The sequence below is a fragment of the Drosophila grimshawi genome, unplaced genomic scaffold (assembly GCF_018153295.1).
Source record: "Drosophila grimshawi isolate 15287-2541.00 unplaced genomic scaffold, ASM1815329v1 contig_848, whole genome shotgun sequence".
NCBI classification, from domain to species: Eukaryota; Metazoa; Arthropoda; class Insecta; order Diptera; family Drosophilidae; genus Drosophila; species Drosophila grimshawi.
Genome location: NW_025063692.1, coordinates 19,492,348 through 19,506,648, shown reverse-complemented (window position 1 = coordinate 19,506,648; position 14,301 = coordinate 19,492,348). Strand labels below are relative to the sequence as shown.

The following is a 14,301-nucleotide window of genomic DNA, read 5'->3' as shown; positions in this document are numbered from 1 at the left end:
CAAAACTATAAAAACTAAATGTATTTTTTTCTCGCGTTATTTAATATCATATATGAAATTGAAAGAGAAATACTTTATAACTAGCGAGTATACTTAAGCGTTTAGATATTATTTGATTATATCATTATATTTTAAATATATATATTCTTTTTTTAATTATGTATTTTTTTTACTGTATAATAAATATGCGATATACTTTTAATGCCCCTGCAGAGGGTATTTTTTATTTATTTTTTAAAAATATTTTTGTATAATTTATGTATCCAGAATAATCTGTCTGCTTCGATGCGATATTAACTTACAGTTATTGAATTATATAGTGTAACGTAAAATGTGTAACAGAAACAACGAAAAACGAGTGTTTTTAAGATAAAGCCATATGTGTTGAAGAAATATAACTATGCCAGAGATGATCAATATAGCCACATAAGTTATTTATTTATTTTTTACATTTTTCGTTTATATTTTCAAGTCTGCAAGGGTGTTTAGACTTCGGCTTGCCGAATCCAGCGCTTCAAAATATGAGTTTTAATTGTTTGATTTATTATTTAAATACGACTTTAATTCGCTACATTTATAATATGCATATATACTTGGGTGGTATTTTTTCGGTACCAGAGCCCAGCTTCAATGTATGTATGTGCATATTACATGTTTTGTGAGCTGCAGTTTGTTTGGGTTTCATGAATACGTATGTGTGTGCATGTGCATGTGCATGTGCATGTGTATGTGTATGTATCTAATGCATATGTATATCTATCGTATCTATTGTATCATCCGTAAATCATCTAACATCTAAGTAACAGTGCCAAAAGTTGCACGCAAAGAAAAAGCTTCTTAAGAAACTTGAACTTGAAACAGGTAAATAAAGAAATTTAAAATCATATAAAAACTATATATGTATATACATATATATATAATAAATTAAAATTGAAAAGTACATACAATACCTAATAAGTATTTACAATACATATATATATATATATATATATATATGTATATATATACTATATATGATATTCGCAGATGGATTAATATAATACGCAAAAACAAGAACGAGTCTAAAGCAAGTATAATTTTTTTTTTAATTCACATATTAAGTTTATATATACTCAGTTTATACATATGTATAAATACACATATTATGAAATAAAATAATAAGAACAACAACAAAAACAACAAGAAGAAAAACGCATAAAAGTGAGCCGATTTAGATAGCGCTGCAGATACATATAATACGTATATAGTTCTATAGTTTATAGAGAAAGTGCGCAAAACGAACTTAGATATATAAAACTAATCATGAATCAATAACTATTTATACATAATTACATGTGCATATAGTATAGCTATGCATACATACTTATGTCTGTATGCATGGTTTTTAAATTTAACAAAATAAACCAAAGCGCATTTTTAGGCGCACGATAAAATATTACCAAAAATCCCCAAAAATTTATTTTAATTAGTCCCGCCCAGAAAATAAAAAAAACATATATTATTGAATTGACAAAGCCGCGCGATTTGCATATAAATATATATATATATATATAATGTATAAATATATATATATATATATATATCCATTAGATATTTATGTAATACATAAATGAACAATATATAAGAAAGAAAGAACAGTGCAGAAACGTAAGAATTTCAAAATGAAAAAAAAAAACAAAACAAAACAAAAACAAATCAACACTTTCAAAATTTGTGTTTTTTTACTCGTCTGGATGATAAATATCAGCTATAACTAATTTTTTTCTATGCAAAATGTAGTTGACAAATTATATAAAATATATGTATGTATATTATATATATAAACAAATATACATATGTGTATTTATATGAAGAAAAAATATACATATATATATATACACTATTCTATTAAATGGTTATGATGATTTTTTTGTGGCATGCAACATAGAAAACAAGCAAGAACAACAACAACAAGAACAAACAAAACAAAAAAAAATGTAGACAACAAATGAAAAGCACACACAAAAATGTGAAAATGTGTATTCATTTATGAAATAAGCAACAACAAAAATCTATATATATATATATATATATGTGTATATATATATATAGTATATACAATTATGGGAAAAAGAAAGAAACAAACTATAGATCAAACAACAAAGAAGAAGAGTAAGGTGGCAAAAGCCGATGAAGACGGTAAGATTAAATTAACAAGTTATATAACAAATTTAAAAATATGACTGAGCCAATGACTCAAAAATAAATTTTAAACGAAAAACAATTATATGAAAAAGCTAACAAAAAACGGTTGTTTTTTATATTTTTGAGATTTATTTAAATATAATATCAACCAATAAGGAGAGGGGGCGGTGGTAATTTACACTGATCTTAGGTGGTGATTGGGGGACCACAACAAGCCCTTCGTCGATAACGCGTCCAACGGCACTTGAAGTCGTGACACCGTCGCAAAGAGATAAGAAACCAGAAACAACAACTGTGAGAATGTCTAACTTTGTGATACCCTAACAATTCAAACTTCAAATTTATGTTCAGTTACGGAGACATGGCTAGAGTATTGTGAATGCTGATGAAGAATGCATGTAGCTAAGAATATGTATGCAAATGTCTTATTTGCACAACTTCATGTTACTCTTTTGTCATCCAGTAACAGGGTATCATAACAAAATCTCTAAATTAAGCGAGAGATAGATAGAGAGGGAGAGAGAGAGAGAGAGAGAGAGAGAGTTGGCTGCTGTGCAATCACTTGGAACTGTCAACTTGCTCGGCTTTGGCCCGGTTGGTTTTGTTTTGTTTGTTTGTGTTTTGTGATTTAGTACGACGCTTCACTTGATTCGAGTCACATTAAATTTATATAACGCTTGCAAATCAAATTCAAATCATGAGCTGTCCTTATGCTGGCAACAGGTAAGCATCCCAAGCAACCACACGCAAACCATACTTGCAACAATACTTGCCAACCACAGCAATGAACACGATGATGCCGCCGTTCCGCTGTCCAACGATGTGGGCAAAATCTACGGTGAATATCTGATGCTGGACAAACTGCTCGATGCACAATGTATGCTCTCCATGGAGGATAAGAGACCGGTGCATGATGAGCATCTGTTTATCATAACGCACCAGGGTATGTTAAACCAGTCACGCCCGCCCCTCTATCTCTAGCCTAACACCTACTAAAGTGTCTCTCTATCCGCAGCTTATGAGCTGTGGTTTAAGCAAATCATCTTTGAATTCGACTCCATACGCGACATGCTCGATGCGGAGGTCATCGATGAGACAAAAACACTGGAAATTGTCAAGCGTTTAAATCGCGTTGTTCTCATACTTAAGGTAAGCCCAAAAGCCCAAAAGAACCTAAGATACTCAATGACATTTCATAAGATTCTTATGTTGCAATCAACAAGGCAAATAAGCATTAAATGCTTAGGCTTTACATATGAGTACCTGGACAGTCAGAAAGACTTTAGGAGAGATAACTTGTAAACTGTTTTCACTCTTATGTAAACTCACTGTTCTATTGTAAATCTATAAATATTTTTCTCTTTGGTTTTGTGCGTTTACTGTCCAATCTAAAAAAAACTCACTCTGACCTGTAACCTTTCTAAATGCTATCTGTCTGCCCTTTTCACATATGATATCATTCCATTCGAATGTTCTGTAGAAATATAATATATCAAATATAAAATAAAATCATACATATATTGATTAATGCTTCAAACATCTTTTTTTTTGATTTTCTATTTCTATTAAACAATTATTTTGATTTGTATTATTTAATCAGCAAAAGAGGAAAATGTTTGAATATTACACATATTTAAATTGAGGAATTCTTTTTAATATGAAAACAGGCTCAAAATTTATTAAACAATCTTCTTTTTTTTTATCTAAACTTGTACTCATGCTTGGCACAGTTACTTGTGGATCAGGTGCCTATATTGGAGACAATGACGCCACTAGATTTCATGGACTTTCGCAAGTATCTCGCGCCCGCCTCCGGTTTTCAATCATTGCAGTTTCGATTGATTGAGAATAAGCTGGGTGTGCTCACCGAGCAGCGGGTGAAGTACAATCAAAAGTACTCCGATGTGTTTGGGAATGATGAGCGTGCTCTGAATGCGATACGCAGCTCCGAGGATAACCCCTCGCTGCTGGAGCTGGTACAGCGTTGGCTGGAGCGGACACCCGGCCTGGAAGCGGATGGATTCAATTTCTGGGAGAAATTTCAGCACAGTGTCGATCAGTTTCTCGCCGCCCAGGTGCATAGTGCCCTGTTGGAGCCGGTGGAGCAGGCCAAGAACTATCGACTGATGGATATTGAGAAGCGTCGCGAAGTCTATAGATCCATCTTCGACCCGGCGCTGCATGAGGCGCTGGTGAAGCGTGGCGATCGTCGATTTAGTCATGGCGCCCTCCAGGGTGCCATTATGATCACATTTTATCGCGACGAGCCGCGGTTCAGTCAGCCCCATCAGCTGTTGACCCTGCTCATGGACATTGACTCACTGATCACCAAGTGGCGATGTAAGTAGAGTAGCATACCCCATTTCCCCATTTCACTCACTTTCATTCCATCTGAGTTCATTGACTCATTCAATTCACTTTTAACTATTAGACAACCATGTCATCATGGTGCAACGCATGATTGGATCACAGCAGCTAGGCACTGGCGGCTCATCCGGCTATCAATATCTACGCTCCACACTCAGGTAAGTTGCTCTCTCTCTTTCTCACTCTCTCTCTTTCTCTATGCTTCTCTCACACACCTGTTACCCGAGTCGAACATTAATCACTGATCTTCTCGTTTTCAGCGATCGGTATAAAGTATTCCTCGATCTGTTCAATCTGTCTACGTTTCTGATACCTCGTGAAGCCATTCCGCCCCTGGATGAAAGCATACGCCAGAAACTTATTCATTAACAAGTTGTTTGTTGCTGAATTTTGAATTTTGAATTATATCACAAGATAATTTGCTTTAAGACTTAACTGACAAAAGTTTTCTCAAATAAACCCTTTTATGAACTCCATGTGGAATGTATTACTTTCCCAAAAAACGTATTTAATCTTCATAAACCTCACATATTTTAATACAGGATATCAATCTAATGTTCATTAATTAGTATTTTCCTACAACAAAAATTATAAATTAATCATTGATATATTTTCCCATTTAAAGTGGTTTTTGGAATATTTGAAATAAATAATTGATATTAATATATAAATAATAAATATTTTAATACTCAATAAATCATTGTTAAAAAATGGATAGAACTTAAGATTGGCTTATAAAATGATACTTAATATATAGTATTGACCGTTTAACCATTACGTAACAATTATAAGGTTAAATGGATATCACAAATATGTGCACAGCCAGGCAGTTAGGCAATTAGGCAATTTGGGGACAGGTATCTCTAGCAAGATAAAGAATAAATATTGTCATTATTATCATCGTTATCATCATCAATAATGAGCCTTGTCCCTTTCTTAATATTTGTTCTCAAAATATGATGTACACATATAACTGAATGGTGTCATACATAAAGTAGTCAATTTTGACTCTTGCTTGAGAAGCTTGAGTGTATGCCATATATTTCCAAAACACTCAGATGAATAATTTGTTTGAATCACATATTTACTCTCCACCGAAAAATAGCATACAAAATATACGATTAGACCTGCGTCTGTGGCCCGTGGGGCAACATCAACAAAGGAAAACAAAACCGAGATTATAAGCGATCATTTTATTTTATGTAGTTTATTAAGTTCTTTCATTATGTTTCATTATTATTATCATCTAGCTTAATGAATCACCGAAAAATATGTTTCTAAGTAATAATCAATAAATAGCTGAAACTGTGCAAATTAGCAAATATTTGAGAGTTAAAGAAAAAACTTCCACAAATTTGAAATTCCTTTAGCTATGAAAAGCTCTACACAAATAACTGAGTGGACTATAGAATATTCAGATATGAAACGTAAATACAAATTTCTTTGCACAATTACTCAATTATATAGAAAGCTGTATTATCTCTTTTAATGTGTACATAAAAGATAGGTACATAGGTATGTATGTAGGTCTCATTAAGAAATTCTTATGTACATTCTCGACAATATATAAGTACACACAAATACTGAATGTGCAACCTTTCCCAATGACCTTTTTGTATATTAAATTGATAAGCTTTCCACAGTTTCAAGCTTTCAATTTTATTATTTTTGTTAGAAATTAGCTCAATGCAAACAACATCTACAACAAGACTCATCTAACCACAACAACAACAACAAGTGCAATTTATAATTGTTCAGTACTCGAATCGACAAATTCAGCGGAATTTAGGTCGCCCAATCCCCCAGATATTCCCATAGATGAGAGCTAGTGTGAAAGAGATGCAATAAGTAAGCTTTCAGCAAAAAACACACACACAAAATACAAAAACAAAAGCAACATGTTGTAGCATTTTATGTAAGTCAAATCAAATCAAATGTACAAAATGATATTTTTGTTTTCCTTTTCCACTTTTTCCGGTTGCAATTAAAGCACATAAGTGAGCAAAAATAGCTGCAGAATCGTACAATCGAGAATCTCTGTACATTATAGAGCAATTATGTTGTTCAGTTGCAGACCATAACCCTCAACAGCTGAGAACCCCTTTGGCAAACTGTAATGAATTTAGGTAACCGGCAATCAAAGAGACATTCAACGGTAACGACTTCTCAATCCACTACAATTATGCTGTGCACATTTTATTTGACTAATCAAATTAATCTAAGTCTCTGGCACATTTCAAAACATTGACTTCACTATAAACTTTCTCAATTTATTTTAATCAAATAGCAATTAAAACATTTGACTTACTTGAGCTAGATTTTATATACTAAAATCAGGGCTTGCTTTATTACTTGATTTACTGGTTTTCACATCTAGCTTTGCAACTTGCTTAACATCTAAAAATAGAATCCAGAGTCGCTAATGAAATGAATGACTTGAAATATCACAGAATATATATGGAAAACGTTTAACAAACTTACCTAAGCATAACAATTTGTACTTTAAAGTTTTGTAAAAGCTTTAAGAAAAATAAATATAAAAGTAAATATAAATTGAAAATGTTATGTAACAGACAAGAAATGTTATCATACTTTTAATTATATATAAAAGGTTAAATACAATTGCATAAGAATGAGAGTAGAGAGAGAAGGCACCACAGCACAGCCAAACAAATAGCCAGAGCTGAAATGCCCGATGGGCAAAAAAGTAGCGCAACAGCGGCGATCGACGATCGGCAGGCCAAACCCACACTAAATACGACTACATCAGCTCATTAATAAAAATAAAAACAAAAATAAAAACCACAAACACAAACAACAAACACAAAAATGAAGCGGATGAAGCCCGACGTCTGTGGAACTGTCTCAGGTCTCAGGTCTCTCAGTCGTGCGCTGAATCTCCGACAAGTTGGTTGTGCGTTGTTCAAGTTCTTGGAGGCCGTGTTAACGAATTAAAGCAACAAAAACAAAACGTGATAATCGAAAAGAAATCGTAAAAAAAAACAGCAACAAAATGCGGTGCCTAGCATTGAACGCGTTGCTTGTTTGCATTATTGTTATTGCTGGACAAAGCCAAATTACAGGTAGGCAAAACCAACTCTTTTTACCTTTTAAAAATTGTACAGATTTTTACCTACCTGCCTAACAGCTGGCTATAGGAGCGAAATTGAGATAACTCCCGAGCCCGATGTGGAGACAACGACCAAAAAATCCGGCTGGTTTGGCGGCTTCAAGAAGTTCTTTGGAAGCAGCAGCAAAGAGACTGAGACTACAACAACAACATCCACGACAACTACGACAACAACAGCTAGACCAGTGATGCCGGCAATTGCGCAAAAGCCACCGCCATTGGTTATTTCACATGCACCACTAATGCCACTGGGACCACGTCCCGATACGCCCAGCTCCTCACCCTTTGGTGGATCGGGCTCAGCCTTGCATGGTCCGCAATGGCCAGCAGCACCAGCTGGAGGTGCAGCAGTATCCGCTGGAGGTGCAGCAGCATCCGCTGGAGGTGCAGCAGCGGCAGCTGGAGGCGCAACAGCAGCGGTCGGAGGAGTTGCAGGACCTGGTAATCATCAGACAAATAATATTGCTGCCTCAACATCAACGTCAACTGCAACGGCAACGTCAACATGGCAACAGGGTCGTCCACAATTCGGTGGTGCCTCCACCGCCGCCAATTTACCGCCAGGATTTGCTCCGTATCGACCGCAGAAGCCTCAGCCCAGCGGCTTTGATTTGAGCTACTCAGGCGGTGGCGCAAACGCCAACAATGGACCACGACCCAATTTTGGCTTGGCGCCTATGACAAGTAGCACCACCAGTACAACTACCACTACGACCAGCACAACTACAACCACGCAGCGACCACGCATCGATATGCAGCCGGGTGGCGTTGATTTGCGCTTTGGCGGCAGCACAACAACAACATCGACAGTGAAGCCGCTGTCGCCACAACACAAGGATGAGTTCCCCACGCTGCCCGTGCCGCGTCGTCCTTCAATTGGAGAGGATTATCCGGTGCTACCGACACCCAAATCACCAGGTGCAATAGGCATACCCACACCCCGCACACCCACATCGCCATCAGCGTGGCAGGTTCCGTTGCCAACGCCAGCTGTCAAACCAGCAGCAGCAACTACACCTGCTGCCACTCATGGCTCATCGGGTGGCTCATGGGGTGGCTCATCGGGTGGCTCATGGGGTGGCTCATCGGGTGGCTCATCGGGTGTCTCATTTGTGCCGCACACGGGTGGCTCGACTTCAACGACAGTGCGTCCGGGCTTTGGTTCGTCAGGTAACTCGCTGGCCAGCGATGATGAGATACGCCAGCTAACCGAACAGCTCTACACGAAGGAGACCAACAGTCAATTAAGCCTAATCAATGTGAATCTTCAAGGACGTACTCGATCAATTGATAGCGCCGATGAAGCGCCACAGCCGTAAGTAAAATAAAAATTAAGAATAGCTCGAAATAACCTAGCTGACTATCATACTTTACACCGATTTATATATCTGTTATTAGGCGCAATCATTTTTTAAACAGAGCATTGAAAATAGAAATGTTTGTCACCGATAATCCTATATACATATAAGAATTGTCTAATAGACTTTCGTGTTCCTCGGCGTTGATCCTGAAAGCTAAACAATGATTTCCATTGATAGATTGCTGACCGTCGATGCGAAGGCTTTGGAACCGTTGACGATTGCCAAGATGCTTTTGCTGTTCAACAACTACGAGCAGGATACACTGGTCAATGAGCATGTGACGGCCAACGAGCGTAAGGAGGAGAATGAGTTCCTGGATGCCGTAATGGCGACGAGTGTTATGCGCCAGGCAATGTTGTTCCTGCAACAGAAGGGTCTGGTTACGCCCGATCCGAAGACGCATCGAGATCTCGTCAAGGAGCTGTGGTTTACACAATATTCGCGCGGTCAAGGCAAGATTGGCAGCTCCGGTTTCGAGCATGTGTTCGTCCATGAGGTGAAGAACGGTACCATAATTGGTTTCCACAACTGGGTCTATGTCAACGAGGAGGAGAAAGCCGGTCGCTTTGACTACAAGGGCTACATGAAGGAACAAGACATTGGCACGGTAAGTGGCCAGCATCTTATCAGGGATTAGTTGCAAGCATACATCAACTAACATCCAAACTATTTTATACCCCTTCTTGCAGAAGGGCAAAGTGCTGAAGGTTCGTTTCAGCCATGAGGGCTTGAATAAACCAGTTGACACAATGTTTATTGGCACCTCACCGGAATTGGAGCTGGCGCTATACACCGTCTGCTTCCAGCTACGTCCGGACCGCACCTGTCCCGTCTCCCTGGGTAACACCAAGTTTGGCATTGTCACCTATTCGTGGCGCTACAGGGGCAAGAGCCTCATTGGTAGCGCATATCCTGAGATTTAAACTCTCCGCATCCATAAACAGCTCGCCATATGGTTTTTTTTTTTATTTCTATCTCTCCATATAGCAATTATTCTTTCTTCTGTGTACAATAAATAAATACATATTTAAAATATCGTTGATATTTGCTTTGAATATTTGAAATTCGATAACAAATAATCGATAGTTTGACTAAGCAACTGCCAAGTATGGATGACTTAACAAATATCGCAGCGGCGTTTTCGATAGTATGCCACATTGCCACATTGCTTCAAAGCTGTACAAATTATTTGAATTTCGACAATATTTTTTTTATCATCATACTCATAATAATTGTAACTACATAGAGTGAAAAATATTCTATTTGAGCGATGAACTACTTGAGAATACTTGGTAGAAGTTAATCGATAAGTAGATCATCACTGGTGTTCCATCACTAAACATTAGTCTTTCTATAGTTTTTGTCAGCAACATACGTCTTCGTCTAAAACAAAGAGAAAAATCGGGAAATTTTTGAATATTTTGCAAAGAAAACAGTGCAGTAAAACAAAAGCTATTCATTTGAAAGAAACTCTCAACCAAAATGGATTTCGGTGCCTTGTTGCATTATGCGAAAAAGAAAAACGATGCTGCATCTAAAGACGAGGTTGGTTGACGTTTTATTTACTGCTGCAGGTTTTTGATGGCCACTGGACAACAAGTTGTGGATGGCTGATAGTAAACAATATCGAACTGCAACCATATGGGAAGCAAAAGAATTTAAATCACTTGTATGATCCCCAGATCGTTAGAAGATCGCCAATTGGGTCAGGCAGTGGGCAGTGAGCGTGGAAACACGCTGATGCGGGGGCATTGCTGGGGAATTTGGGGCGAATGATATTGTCAATGTCAACAAGTGTTTAACTTTGTTTTCTTTTGCAAGCAGAGAAAATTCTATAGCACCAAATATGCGCCACCGAAAAAGGAAACCAAGGAGAGCAAACAACTGTCCAACAACATACAAAAATTCCTCAAGAATAGGGAGGCGGAGGAGATGGAGCGTAAGCGAGCGGAGCGCGAGAAACTCAACAATTTGCTGGCGATGCGGGATGAGAAGTCCAAGAATAAGATTCGCAAAATGTTAAAAGTAACAAAATCGGCGAATAAATCGGTGTTGGACGATGCGAAGAGTGCGGATAATACGGTGCTGGATGGTACTGAACAGCCGGATGGGGATGACTATGGCTATGTGTCAACGGAGGCGAATGCCTTATATCAGAAATATATTGAGAAGGTCAAGGATGTGCAGGAGGACAAGGGCTTTGCGCCCAGTCGACCGCAATCTGGTCGCGATCTATCCAGCACCAAAGAGCGCGTCAAGGCGGCCATTACGCGCGAAAGGGAAGAGGCCAGATCACACACACGGCAGCGCACCAGTCATGCATCCACCTCAGGCACAGGCAAAGATAGGGAGGCGCATGTGGCTCGCGCCTACAGCACAACATCCTCGAAAACTCTCTACGATCCGGATGCGGAGCGACGCGACGAGGAGCGCAAACGGCGCGAGGAGGAACAGAAGAAAGTGAAAGCCAAGCGGGCGACACAACCGCCACCGATGGATTTTCAGGCCCTATTGCGTCTAGCCGAGAAGAAGCAAAACGAGCCGGTTGCCGTGGCAGTGCCCGAGAAGAAAAAGGAGCCGGAACGTCTGATGTCCGCACGCGAGAAGAAGGAACATGAGGAGCGCCAACGCTGGAAGGAGCAGCGCGCCCAACGCGATCGCCAGCGTGAAATTGATGCCAAGTCCAAAGTGGAGTCGCCACGCATGGACCCCGTCGGACGCATACCCAAGCTAAATAAGGCACCCGCAGTCGCCAAAGCACCAGCCCCAGGCTCGGCTTCAGCTCCAGCAGCGCTGCCTAGTCAACCCAAATCGAAGCCAACAAGTGATAACCTCAAACGCCCAGCGTCCAGTGTTTCGCCGAGCACCTCCTCCAGCTCCAAATATCGTGCTCTACCAGCAAAGCCCGGAAGCAACCAGACGGTGATCAAACGTCCGCCAGTTGCCAGCAGCAGCAGCTCAACAAAACCGACGGCAGCAGCAGCTTCAACAGCTTCAACTGGAGCGGCCAGCTCCAAAGCAGCAGCACCACGTAATCCCTATGAGGCTGCCAATAAAGCAGGTGGCACACGCAATTTTCCGCCACGTGAACCATCCAAGGTGCGTTCATTTCCACCTGAGGATGTGCAGCGTAACCGTAAACCGCATCCAAGCGATGCGCGTGCACGAAGAGGAGGCGGTGGTGTGCAGCCAGGAGGAGGACGTAAGCCGATCGATCCGGCCAGTAAACGTGAGTCGCGTCTCAAGATTTAGAAGTTCCCATTATAATAATTATTTTAAGTTTTCTTTGTAAAGACTGATAATTGAATTTCTAACAATTTTATTTTTATTTTTTTTGTAAATACTAAAAAAATAATAATTTTAATGAAAACAATTGAAATTACTTATAATTAGTAGAGCTCTACTTTAACAAGGGTGTGCTTGGTGCTTACGTAATTGATACTAATATTAATTTTACTTACGCTAACTAAGTAATTAAGTTTCAAGTACTTTAAGAGCAGTCGTTGACTGCTTCTTAACTCCCACTCAAATACTTATTTAACGCAATTTACAATTAGTATTAGACAATTACTTATTACTTAAGGAGCCGTCTAAGGTTATTCAATAATGTCTGTATAATCGGGCACATTCACTCAAGATATCCAAATTTTGTTTAATCAGGACGCATTTATGATGATGATTCCGAGTATGACTCAGCGCTGGATGACTTCATCGATGATGGAGACTGCGAGGAGGATATTTCATCGCATATACGAGACATATTTGGCTATGATAAGCGACGGTATCGAGATCTCGACGAGGGCGATTCTGATATGGAATCCAGTTTCGCTCAAACGCAACGCGAAGAATATATTAGTAAAAAAATAGGTAAGCCTCAAACACAATCAACCATTCAATTTTCCAGAGATCTAAACGGCACTCTCTTTTTTGTAGGTATACAAGAGGATTTGGAGGATATGCGCATGGAAGCGATGCATAAAAAGCGTAAATTGTTTAAAAAGCGATCCGCTCGAATCGGCGACTAAATCAATAGTCTAAGCCAACCATCGTTGTGTGTTTGCAACCACCTCGTTATTTTTCACACATCTCCGATTATTGAGGCAGCGCCATATGTTTTTTAAACTTTTTTTCTTCTCCAGAGAGAATCTGAGAAATCGAAATTAATTCCAAGCTTAGCCAACATGTGTTTGTTTATGTTTCTGGCGCTGCTATTTATTAGTTTGTTACATACCAGAATAGTGTTGTTGTTTCTATACTTCGATACCGAAGGTAATTTTTATATTTTAATACCGAAGTTACTAGAGTGCTACGTCGCTAGGAAATCGGAGTGCTAGATAGCTAGGAAATCGGAAGGCATATTACTAGAAACATTCTCTTTAAGTTTGTTCAGGCACGTCTCATGTCACAGTTACCAAACTTGGCAGAAAATTTACTAAAAAACTTTTGTTTGATTTACTTATTTTTGATACTTTAATTCGTCTCCAAGATTTTGTAAAAGACCAAGCCTATATATGGTATAAGCATATTCATATTTTTGCTACCCGTTTGAAATAATCATACGTTTACAATCTCAACTGTGTTAAGATTATACAGCCTAGTCGAATCGGCATCTAGATACAAATATTCTCCAAACTGTTCCTATTTCGAAAGCAAAAATTGGCCCCTATTTTAAGTAAAAGTGTCGGTACGAAACCAAATGTCAATAACATTTGTATATATCAATATGTATATATATAATTGTATAGGTGTATGCAATTATGAAAATTTATCAATTCAATATGTCAATGGCGATATTAAATCTTTAATTATATCATCGACTTTGTAATTATTTCTTGTTCTTTTTTATTATCTCGATCGTATCTGCAAATACGGCGGGGATAATACGACAAAATCTAAAAGCACAAAGAGCCAGGAGACTTAATTACAAAATCATCTCACAGATATGGAAAAAGATTTTCTCAAGAAATCAGAAGATCGGTATTTATTTTATTTTTTTTTATTGTTGATATCCTTATCAGCCGTGCGCTACAAGTGAAATTTATAGTTTGGCGGTTTGTCATCTTAAAAAATATATTATAAAAAATATATAGTTTCATGCAAGCAAATTTTTGATATGGGAAATATTTGGAATTGTGTCAAGAAGGCAAATGCTTCAAAATGAGCGGAACACTAACGGAATCATCCATAAAAATTTCAATTTTGAATAACGATCTCAAAGATTATAAGATATAGATTTCTTTTTGAATATAACAATATTGA

At 38.2% G+C, this 14,301-nt stretch overlaps 3 protein-coding genes across 4 annotated transcripts; all 3 read left to right on the top strand.

Annotated features, from left to right (window-relative positions):
• Positions 1 to 2,818: 2,818 nt before the first annotated feature.
• Positions 2,819 to 5,027, top strand: LOC6564497 (tryptophan 2,3-dioxygenase). The gene is made up of 6 exons (XM_001991443.2): positions 2,819 to 2,907; positions 2,967 to 3,127; positions 3,200 to 3,333; positions 3,915 to 4,524; positions 4,616 to 4,709; positions 4,812 to 5,027. Exons 1-6 carry the CDS (start codon positions 2,882 to 2,884, stop codon positions 4,918 to 4,920), a joined length of 1,134 nt encoding a protein of 377 aa, XP_001991479.1. The 5' UTR covers positions 2,819 to 2,881; the 3' UTR covers positions 4,921 to 5,027.
• Positions 5,028 to 7,438: 2,411 nt separating this feature from the next.
• LOC6564498 (poly(U)-specific endoribonuclease homolog) lies at positions 7,439 to 10,079 on the top strand. The gene is made up of 4 exons (XM_001991444.3): positions 7,439 to 7,634; positions 7,700 to 8,996; positions 9,220 to 9,649; positions 9,732 to 10,079. The coding sequence occupies exons 1-4, from the start codon at positions 7,565 to 7,567 to the stop codon at positions 9,963 to 9,965; spliced, it is 2,031 nt and encodes a 676-aa protein (XP_001991480.1). The 5' UTR covers positions 7,439 to 7,564; the 3' UTR covers positions 9,966 to 10,079.
• Positions 10,080 to 10,412: 333 nt separating this feature from the next.
• LOC6564499 (protein SPT2 homolog) lies at positions 10,413 to 13,852 on the top strand. 2 transcript variants are annotated; one of them, XM_001991445.2, is made up of 4 exons: positions 10,413 to 10,587; positions 10,867 to 12,271; positions 12,703 to 12,909; positions 12,976 to 13,852. In XM_001991445.2, exons 1-4 carry the CDS (start codon positions 10,525 to 10,527, stop codon positions 13,065 to 13,067), a joined length of 1,767 nt encoding a protein of 588 aa, XP_001991481.1. In that variant the 5' UTR covers positions 10,413 to 10,524; the 3' UTR covers positions 13,068 to 13,852. The 2 variants fall into 2 exon arrangements, with proteins under 2 accessions (XP_001991481.1, XP_032594375.1); XM_032738484.1 differs by having other exon boundaries at positions 10,414 to 10,587; positions 10,864 to 12,271.
• Positions 13,853 to 14,301: the final 449 nt, after the last annotated feature.